Source organism: Tenebrio molitor, chromosome 8 (assembly GCF_963966145.1).
Source record: "Tenebrio molitor chromosome 8, icTenMoli1.1, whole genome shotgun sequence".
NCBI lineage: Eukaryota > Metazoa > Arthropoda > Insecta > Coleoptera > Tenebrionidae > Tenebrio > Tenebrio molitor.
In genome coordinates, this window is record NC_091053.1 from 4,561,195 (window position 1) to 4,572,225 (window position 11,031).

General features: G+C 41.1%; 1 protein-coding gene and 1 long non-coding RNA gene across 2 annotated transcripts; both read right to left on the bottom strand.

Moving 5' to 3' along the window:
- Positions 1-2,897: 2,897 nt before the first annotated feature.
- Positions 2,898-3,799, bottom strand: LOC138137300 (uncharacterized). Its single transcript, XR_011161684.1, has 2 exons — positions 3,238-3,799; positions 2,898-3,178 (listed from the first exon to the last, which is right to left on the bottom strand). It is a non-coding gene; the product is annotated as an uncharacterized lncRNA (long non-coding RNA).
- Positions 3,800-5,984: 2,185 nt separating this feature from the next.
- Positions 5,985-10,581, bottom strand: LOC138136591 (uncharacterized). The gene is made up of 4 exons (XM_069055817.1): positions 10,423-10,581; positions 9,990-10,366; positions 7,543-9,943; positions 5,985-7,495 (listed from the first exon to the last, which is right to left on the bottom strand). The coding sequence occupies exons 2-4, from the start codon at positions 10,287-10,289 to the stop codon at positions 6,045-6,047; spliced, it is 4,152 nt and encodes a 1,383-aa protein (XP_068911918.1). The 5' UTR covers positions 10,290-10,366; positions 10,423-10,581; the 3' UTR covers positions 5,985-6,044.
- Between the last annotated feature and the right edge of the window lie 450 nt (positions 10,582-11,031).

Genomic DNA, 11,031 nt, shown 5'->3' on the forward strand with positions numbered 1-11,031 from the left:
TTTTACCGTAGATTTGCCATGATAGCTCTGAATGAATGTTCATGAGCTTCGCCATAGATCAAAACCATGTCGGTTTTTTCCAAGTTGGCAAAAACCATTTGTGATTTAGATTGACGTCAAGATTGAGGTTCTTGTCAAAGTGACTTAATTTTAAATTAAATGACAACAAAAACAGTCCATTATGAGAGCGGCAAAATTTGAAGACAAAATGGATGGATGGGAAGAGTGCAAGATACTAACGGAATGCTGGAGAGAAAAGAAAAAAAAACTATGGAGGAGAGAGAGAGAAATACTATCAGAAAAACAGGTTTGCGAGTAAAAAAATGTGAAAAGATTAAGAGCAAAAGGAAGATGGATGAATGTAGAGCTGAGTAAAAGGGACAAAGACACGGACAAGCAAGAAAGAAGGGAAAGAATCTAAGAATCCAGATACAGCAAGAAGTATGAGAGGGGTATCCCAGAGGAAATTTCGGAGTAAAAAGAAAAATGATGACGAAATTTAGATGTGAAAACGAGGAGAGAGGAAACGGGTATTGGATGGAAGGAGAGGAAAGAAGGCGTAGAATGTGCTATCAGGAGAGAGGGAAAGGGAAAGGAACGGGGAGAAATACTGAATGAAGACGAAAGTGTGATAAAATGGATGAAAAAGATATGGAAGAGGAGGGAAAGAATAGAAAAAGAACCGTGAGGATAAAAATAAAAATGTTATTTTTATGTTCATATAACGGGCCTTCAAATTTTATATTTAGGAAATTCCATTGTTTGCAACATTTTTCCAGCGTAGAAAATGACACAAACGTCTGACATTTTAACGAAATAAAATTAGGTTAGAAAATATTTTTAATTTTTGTAGTGCATTCTCCCTATTCCCCCTCCACGGAATATGCCAATATGAAATTGGGAAAAAGCTTACTATGTAACCTGTGTAACTCCGGAGAATAATTGGTTACCTACAAAAATTACTTTACACTGTTAACAGAATTAGAATGTCGCCTACGCCTACTCTAAATATATATTTATTTGAAGGCCCGATACAATTGTAATCGGGAATCCGAAAGCCCGTAGGGCAAATAAAGCATATCTCTCTACAAAGGGGTGGTAAAACAAGATTGTTACTTATTAATTTTAATTATTAATCCTCCAGTCTTAAGTAGATTCTTGGGCTAATAATACGCATGTAAATCCGTGGAACGTTATTAGTATTACTTTCATTAATGCACAGATTAAATTAATGTTTTTTCAAGCTAATTTTCCCAGACTTTAACTACCAGATCTGCTACACCAAAAAATTAGATAAGAACAATTTGTGCTACATCAGAGACGTAATAAACATAACGTAGAACCTAATCCTGGGGCTAGACAAGTTGATTATTATTTATGACAACTTGAAATTATTTACAGCCAAGATTACCGAACCCTCCTGGCGACAATGATAGACTGATTATTAGTCCGGGCCATCCCTTACGATATCCTCCGACCCCTTCTCACATAACTCTCTTTTTCCCTTCATCCCTCAGATGTCCCCAGCACTCGGACTCGCCACCGCGCTAACTAGATGATAATGAGGGCGAAATATGCAAGCCACGCGCACCTCCCCACTTGTTCCATATGATTTCCGCAAACAACTTTACCACTCCGGTTGTTTACAAATTTTTGTTTGTTAGAGGCGACGCTTTACAAGATTATTAATTATATGGCCAAGTCGAGCTTGTTCCCCACTAGAACCTCTTTACTTTGAAATTTAATTAACGCAGCAGTGTGTGCCCTTCCGCCTCCATATTTATTGTAGTGGAGGTTCTTTCATGTTGTTTCTTGATGAGATTAAAAAGTTTTTAGGGAGGCGCATCATCGACAATTTCCTTTCGACGTTCGGAAAGGCTTCCCAAGGAAGACCTCTCGTAATGACGGTGTCGCATCGAAAAGCCAGCCGAAGATTAATGATTGGCATTGTGTGTACACAGAAGGGGTAAAATTAATTGCAGATGGAATTATCATTATCTGTTCGAAAACAGTTATCGAGTGGTTGAACAAGCGGGTCTTGCGCTAAAACGCAACGGAATGACATTTCAATTCTTTTTATGGCGTCTCGGAATGTTGTTTACGAGATGAAATGATGCACTAAAGAGACTTATGCGTCAATGTCAGTTTCATAATGCATCATTCATTTCCATATAAAACAGACACTTGCTCTGCAAATATACTACATTTTTATATACAAGGCGTTTTATTAAAAAATTGCTACAAGGTGTCTTTTATAAATGACAAATGTAAGATAAAACTCAAATGTGAATCAATCCAGTCCACCTGAAAAAGCTTGATGAGAAGACTGTCTAGAGCAGTGAACAACAAAAGTTCGGAAAAAAAAACAGTTTTTGCAATTGAGGTTAAGATTGAGAGTCTTGTCAAAGTGACTTAATTTTGAATTAAATGACAATAAAAGAGTCTACTAGAATTTCTTGACCCGTTTTTTCATAAAATTCAATGGCTCCTAGACATTTTTTGAAAAAATTTTAGGGGCTTTTTCTCGAAAAATATCAACATTTGTAAGAGAGATTATTAGCTCAATCGTTACCTATTGTGGAGTTCTACCACTGGTTAAAATATCTGCACAACTTTCAAAGTCACCCTGTATATTAACCTTTTTTAACGGTTTTTTCGCACCTACTTTTCTAACGAGAATTTTTTTCTAACCGCTATAAATTCGTCAATTTTGGCAATTTCCGAATAGCCTTTCAGAGATACATTTCCCTATTCTTTAAAAATCAGCTACTAGAAAAAACTGATTTTTTTGATTTTTTTTTACTACAATTAAACAGGTCGTAAAGGTAATGCAATTTTTCTAATAGGTACAAAATTGAAAAAAATAAGTTAAAAATTACCTAAACCAGACGACAAAACACAAAAACACCAAATTTATTGAATTATGAGACAGAAACTATCGGATCATATGGACCATAATGGAGAGGAAACGGAAAAACAATAATGGACAAAGACTAATAGACTCATACGTCGTAGCAAATTTCTTTTTACTATTTATTGTTGACTTTCCAAGATATTACCTAACCTTAAAATCACCATCTTTTGCCGTCGAAGTAATAAAAAAAAAATAGACAAAAACCTTCAAGGCCTCTTTTTCTGCTTTTTACCGATTCCTTCTACTGATTTGTGGTGGGACTTACTGCAAATAAACAATGTTTAAATCAAATTTCAAACAACAATTCGCGACGGATAACCTACCCTTTATGACACGACCCTTTACCGTCGTCTTACGTTCAGCAGCCCCCATCTCAATTTTCTCCAACTTTGTCACCAATCTACTACTTTACAGCCACAACATTTCGACTAAATCTTGCACCAAAACGAATCAGAAAATTACAAGTCTGAACGGCGTCCATCACAAAAATCCAACGTTATTTAGCGCCACGCGATCCGTCTCATGTCACCGGCTCGACATTATTTGCTAAAAAACTGACAAAAACTCTTGACTCCGGTCTTTTTCGATTGATGAAACACGTTTTAACTAAATCTCGAATTTGTGAGAGGTGAATTTGAATTGCATCATTGCATAGTTGAAAACGTGACGTCATCGCACGCGATCAAACCGTCACAGCATTCTTAGATCCCTAATTTTCATTTAATCGGTAATGACAGTTTTGAGCTAAAATTTATTATTAAACAATTAATACAATGAAAACCTGTCGAGGTCTTCATTCTTCTCATATAACCCCAATTTTTCACATCACAAAGATTTAAATCACACCAATCTAATGTATAAAGCAAAACTTCGTCTTTATTGCAGTTTTTGTTCTAATGGAATGTAATGTTGGTAATTATGAGTTATGACATTTGACTTAATCTTTGAATAATTGGCGGGAACAACAAAATAACACTTGAGATTAAGTATTACTGATTATATCTAGTTTTACTCTATTTAATTATACACACACCGAAATTAATTAAATGATTTATTTTTCATGTCATTAGCATTATAAAAAGGTTATTTAGAGATTGTTCCAAGTGAACATCGTTGTTAATTGAATGAGAAAATATGGTCTTTAATTTTCTATTCATCTTAACAACGGATTTATAACAAATAATTTAACAATCTCTTCCTCATTCTCCTCATGTTTCAATTGATTGGCGATGTTAAGTTGGTTGCCTACCTCACAGATTTCAGATAATTTGAAAACATTTTAGGATTAAAATGAAATAAGACACACTTAAGATCATTAAAATGTGTTTTGTATCTAAACATCTTGTTGCAGAACCCAAACCAATTAATTTTCCGTGTTTTATTGGCGTCTTGTGGTTGGTTTAATTTAATGTAAAAATCAAGGAGAAATGTTAGAAATTTAACACTCAGATCCATAGTTAATAGTTAGTCTCTATTATAGCAAATATATGAGAAGATTCATTAATGAATTACGTTGCGCCAAGAATCAAAGAAGTTGTTCTAAAACCTGTAATATTGTGTCAGTTGCGACTTATCAGTTGTGATGATACCTACCTATGGTTATCTCATCAACGATTTTTTTTCTTAATAAAACAACGAAGAAATAAATCATCCAAACAATTTCATTTCTTACGTCAGCAAAAAGCACAAAAGAGGTTTCAACCAAATTATTTTATTTTTCGATTAACTCAAATGACTTTCCAAAAGTATCCACTAAAGTGTTCAATTTGCTTATTTCTATTAGCTCGAGAGTTTTACAACCCATAGAACTGTCTTTAAAGATGCTCTTGTACGTCTAACGAACATGTAAAATTTAAGGAACAAAGTACTTTTGACCCGAGCTCCACTTAAGCTCCAAATACCCGTCGAGTTAATTCAATTAATTTTCTACTTTTATTGATCAGTAAACATTTTACGTCTGGACGGTTATACGGCTCTAAATGCAATTTCAAACCAATAAAACGTAACTTCGTCCGCATTATTCCTAACAAATTGGACAAATTCTCCTGCTCGCCAAAAACCGTCACCCTAACCCACCCCTTCCTACTCGAAAACTTAGCCCTTTGCAACGGGACCGCAAAACTATAGCGTCCCTCGGAATCCTCCTCCTTTCCACCCCACTTAGCACCGATGTCGTTAAAATATTCAAACTACGTTGCATTGACGTCTGACGCAAATACAAAAGTTAACAACTTTATATGAAAATTCCTGGAACTCAAGCGGCCATCTTTTATTCCATCTAATGTTGGGAAGCGGTGAATTTTCATACATCGCAGATTAAAGGTGACTGAGACGGTTTTATTTAAGATTGTCGGTGCATACATTTGCGTTGTTGTGGGGTAGCTACCCTTATGACGATAACAGAAGCTGCGGATATGGGGTGTGCGATTCTTGGCTGATTATGTTTCGTTTTAATTATGCGTGGGGGGTTGATTGTAAATAATAACGTGGTTTCAGATTTTGCGAGTGAGGGAGTAAATAAGGGTGGTTCTAGGATTAACATGTGAGAGAGGAATTGGAGATTGGAGGTGAAGAATGATGCGACACCTCGTGTACGGCACCCGAAACTAGCACAGGACTCTGCTTGCTTTACGAACTACAAGAAGTAAATGTTTTTGTACAGAAAGTATAAAATATCTGAAGTGCTCCGTGTTTAGCTTCTTAGCTTAGGGACGAAAACGTGCAGTTTTCGTCTTTAAATGTACAGAAAGAAGGATTTTATTTAAAGAGAAAAATGGCGGATGCGCCGGGAGACAGGCAAATCTGTTGCTTTTTTTGTAAAATAAATTAAGATAAAGAATTTGTAATTTACAGACATATGTAGAGAAACAATAATAAAAGTGAAGGGATGAGATAATTTTATAACATTTTATTATTCTATTATTTTTATTATGTGTACATACTTTTGTTAGGTTAGTACCACTTTTGAAATATTGCTTTGGCAAAACTGCTTTTTAAATCAAGACAATGGCGTGTACAAAAAACATCTTGACATTTATTGTTAAGTTTAAATAATAAAGAAACGTAGCAATCAATTTCTTAAAAAATAAATTTATTCTACAATGAAAAACATACAACATACAAAACAACCTTATTTCGCATTTCTGGTCGACCTCCTAACCACCCCTCTCCTTTCCATCTCCTCCGCATCATCCAACTGTCTCTGAAGGTTTTGTCTGACACTCGACCTCGTCCCACTCGCGCCCCCTTTATTACTGTTCTCATCAGCTCCATTCCTCCCCTTGCGACTAGAACTCCTCAACCTCTCCGTCAACAACTTGGTCCTGCTCGCTAAACTGTTCTCGTTCCCCGCTTTGACAGTCTGAGGAGTACTGCTTCCCACAGAACCCTCGATCGGTCTCTTAAACGCCGGAATCTCGACTAGAACCTTCCCCGTCTTTGCAGACCTGTAGACTTTCAATCCGGAAGCCGAGGGCGTCGGAGTCTTACCAACTTGCAAGAAAGGCGGTAAATTCTTAGGTGGCCCAGTCTTCTTCACTTCTGTCTCGTCTTCGGTATCTGACAGGTCGAATTTGAGAGACTTTGGAATCACCTTGAACAACTCGACGCTGTCGGGACGACAATCCGGCGAAAGAAACACTTTGCTCTGTTTCGAGTGCGGAGTTTTTGCACCTTCTGACTCTTCGCAATGGTTCGCATTCACGAGCCTCGGTTTCTCGATGAAGAGCATATTCGCCACGATGTTCGACTTTTGCGCCAACACTTCATTGTACAGGTGTACAAATTGCAAACTAAAAGGTTCCAAAAAATCTAGGGTTTTTTTGTTTATGGAGGAAGCATCTGTCAATCTCCCAGTTCTGATGGTAAAATTCCCATACTCGAGCAACACGGAACAATAAGTATCCACAAGCCTGTCGAGTGGTACCGGTACTAGTTCCGCCGAGATCCTCTTGGCAATCTTTTTCGAATAAATCTTTTGTTTGGACGTCAAGTACTGGTAGATCTCGACGCACCCCCCAAAAAAGCTCTTCGCCACTGACAGATTGTTGTCGTGTTGGTGCAGCAACGCATTCAGATACGTTTTTTTCAAGACAAACTCTTGGTACTCCACACAGGTACAATAGAAACATTCGCAGTGATCCTCGTGGTTCAGAAATGAAGGCGATTTGAAGGTTTCGCTCGCGAACGATGGAGACCCACTCGACGTGACTCGCGCCCTCTCCGGTACATCAAGCATCATTTCCTTGAAGTCGTCGACTAGATTGTCAACAACGTTGGTACATTTCTCTTTGTCTCTGGGTTGGAGATGATTGGTCGAATTGTTGCCCCTGGTGAGGCCCAAAATGTCGGAGAAATCTTTGATCTTGACCCGACAGTCGTCCAATCGGCAGCTGCGGATGTCCGCCAGGGCTAGATAGTACAAGTAGGGAGTGGTACGCATCGGTAGTACCATCTTCTGGGCGATCACCACGGCGTCCCTCGCGTAACAGCGGACTTCCCGGGGGAGGCGCAGGTCGTGGTACATCTTGGCCAAGCTGTCGTAGATGTCGAAGAAGATTCTCATGTCGTAGGATGTGACATCTGAAGCTCACACAGTTAAATCGATCAACAAACAAAAAACGACTTACTTGTGGTCTCGTTGTAGTAGGCGTTGGCGCAATTGTTCGCTTGGTGGATCTTCACCAGAGAGTACTCCTTGTGGCCATCCACTGGGAACCTGCAAGGCAACGTGACGAACTTGTGCTCCACGAGGTGGACCCTCGCCCGCAGAATGCTACTCCCGCGGTACTCCTGGTGGTAGTTCAAGGCTTGTCTGAACGCTTTGTACGCCGTGTTGAACTCCACGTACAAAAACGCCTCGGCTTTGCACAAGAAGTAAACAATCAACTCCTCGAAGTTCTTGTTGAGTTTCAACGCGAACAGACACTGTTCCGCTTCAGTCACGATCGTCGCCACTAGAGGTCTCCGCACGTCCGCCATCTCGATAATAAACCCGCTCGCTTGGACTTTGTAGAGGGCGCTCTGCTCCTTCGTCGCCACCTTCAAGGCCAACTCCCACGCTTGCAGCGACTTGGCGATGTGGCCGTGGAGGCGGTACTCGTGTCCGATCTTGGCCAAGAGCTTGTACAGCCTCGAGGCCTCCTCCGACTCCTCGAGCTCCCTCCTCGACATCCACTCCTGCACCAGCTCCAACGATTTGTTCAGTTCTTTCACCATCTTGAGGTAGCGACTCAGCTTGAGGCAGTCGTACGACGAGACCAGATCGCACTCGGCGTTGGGGTCGCCACTCTCGGGTCCGCTCTTCGCCACCACCATGGTCCTCTCCATCTCGTCGCAGTGCTTGACGATCGCGTCCTTCACTCGGTACTTGTGCTGGAGGAAGTACAAGTGGGAGAGGAGCAACTCCTTGTTGGGCAACTTCTCCGCCTCGACTCTCTTCACCGTGTCCTGGAGCAGCAACGGGAGAGTCTCGTGGACGAGCATCTCGCCGTCGCCCCAAATCTCCAAGAAAACTTCCGCCGTCTCCCGGGAGTCGGCGATTTGGCTCAACTCCCGAAACGCGGAACTCATCGGTACTTTACTCTTCCACTTGGAGTTGTACTGTCGCAGTTCGTACAGCAGGAGTTCGATCTTGCGTCCGGGGGCCAACTGGAAGCCCCCTTTGGGGTAGTAGAGTGCCAGTTCGTCGCCGCACTTGTCGAACACCGACACCAAAGTGAGCCCTTGCAGGTCTTGGTTCTCTTCGATGGAACTGTCCCGACAAGCCGCTTTGGCTTTCATCCACCTCAAGATCTCGTGCTTGGGGCACTCCCCCGAGACAATCCCAAGCGAGGTGACGAGCAGACACTTCTCGTAGTCCCTACTCTCGTAAAACGAGTCGCCGATTAGGTTCAACGCCGAGGTGAGATAGTTCTTGCCGATGACCTTGGACGAGAACCCCTCCAACTGCAGCACCCCCTGGACGAATTTCTGCATGTACAAAATAAACATCTCCGTCTCTTTCTCCTGCTGGAGATGGGCACCAATCGTGTACAAGTGCACCCCAGCATCGTACCAATACTTTTCCCACTTCGCACAATTGTTCTCTTTCAAGATGGCGACGTACTCGATGTATTTGTCCAAATAGCGAAGAATCTCGATTTTGTAGGTGCGAGACACTTCACAGTCGCTCGTTATGCAGAGCCGCCCGAGCCCCCCTACACTGTTCAAAGTCCTCAAAGCTTCGTTCAGATTTTTCCGGGTGGGGCAACCCTTGCAAGGACACTTGTACGGGGTCTTGGACATAATAACGGACACGTCGTTGAGAAACGCGTAAAACTCCAAGTGCGCCTCCATCTTCGCCACCCATCTGTTGCTCTTCTTGTACACTTGTAGAGCTGTGAAGGCCACGGAGGAAATAAAGTCGCAGATTGATTGCAAGTCCGGAGTTGACTGGTAACGTGCATGGTAAGTTTTTAATTTGTCATGGGCCTGCGCAGGGAGGTGTTTGAATACATTTTCATCACCCGGAGTGACCCACTCGACGACCTCCAAAATCGCGACTAACAAATAGTTGTCAGGCGTCTTAAATAACTGTGACAGTTTGTTTGTGGTGAATTTGTAGCAAGCGCTAGCCAATGGGAACTGTTCATTTTTCAAGAAGTGGGTATAAAGAAAGGAAAAATTGTTTATCAGGAGGGGATAAAGTGACGGTTCCTCTACCCGATCGACCAGAACGAAAACGTGTTGGTAAAACTGCAACAGCTTGTCACTTGTGACACCCAGCGTTACCAACCCAAGAATCGAGTTGTGGACGGTTTCAAGCAATTTCACCTTGTCCAGTTTTTGGTACAACCGCGACAACAAATAGCTGAGACTTAGGGCGACATCCGCGTCACTCTCTTCCGTCCCTCGTGCAATTTTCACAATCACATTGTATATGCTCTTGCTGATGTTTTGGTAGATGGAATTGTGCTTCTCAGTCAAGATGAGCGGCATAAACTCGGGCAGCAACAAGTCCTCAAGCTCCACAATACAGTTAAACTTTTTCTGAAATTTCAGTCTCAACTGGGGCTCAATTCTCACCCGGACTTACCTTCTCCATGAGCAACTTTACGATGTAAAACGCACTCTGCGCGTAGCTCTCGTAGTTCTGGTCGTTCGGCACTTGGATAAACTTCAAGAGACACTTCGATGCCGCGATCAGGTGGCGTTCGTTGAGGTTCTCCGGCGTCGAAAGGTTCTGGTAGCATGCGTTGCAAATTGCCACCAGGATTTTAATCGCGCCGACGGTTTCCAACTGGATTTGCTTCGAACTGATTGTTTTGTGCACATTTTCAAAGTTTCCGCTCAAACTTTCTTCGATTAAGGACTTTACGGACACTTTCGGAGGCATCTGGTGTTAGGTTAGGCACTTGCAGTAGAACTCTTGTCTTGCTGGTGGTATTGACATTGACGCTTTGGTTCAAGGCTCTGTAATTGATCACACGTGAGAAACAATACAATCAATACGATATTGATGCAATTACCTTAATAATAAATTTCTCTTTTAAATATTTAAAACTTCGGAAAACCGTTTTTCTCGGCAGTGATACCAAGCGCAACATGTCAACTGTCAACGTTCAAATGTCACTAAATGGAACCAGACAACTGCAATAATGGCGTGTATTTCTGGTTGCATTAGATTAATTATTATATTTACGATTAACTTAAATAAATAATGGTTTACAAGTGATTTAAATAATAAAAGAAATATCTAAAATGTATTTGTACATTTTTATTCGGCTGGTTAATAAACTAATTGAAATGGTGTATTGCTGGTTGCCGACATGTGCGTCGCAAATTCTTTGCATTTTTTGAGCTAATAAATCTTGGTTATTTTGCGGTACGACTATTTGAGAGGCTGTAAAAATGCCAGACAATAGTACGCTTGGCATGAATCCGCACAAAGCAAAATTAAAGCTCCACTAATCCCCACACAATGGGTCGTATTGCTGAATGGACATTTCCTCCGCCGATATCATCTCCCTTATTAAGTACCACTCGAAAATATTCAAGTCATCCAAAAGTACCACAGCAAACCCAATTACTGTACAACAATAAACGGTACTACCGTTGAAGGATACTCTGTCGCGAGA

What these genes read in the sequence shown, in the direction of transcription:
- LOC138136591 (XM_069055817.1), bottom strand. Translation starts at nt 10,289, where the DNA reads ATGCCTCCGAAAGTGTCCGTAAAGTCCTTAATCGAAGAAAGTTTGAGC. An exon ending in TAAAGTTGCTCATGGAGAAG is followed by an intron (nt 9,944 to 9,989) that starts GTAAGTCCGGGT and finishes CTGAAATTTCAG; the next exon opens with AAAAAGTTTAACTGTATTGT. An exon ending in CTACTACAACGAGACCACAA is followed by an intron (nt 7,496 to 7,542) that starts GTAAGTCGTTTT and finishes TGTGAGCTTCAG; the next exon opens with ATGTCACATCCTACGACATG.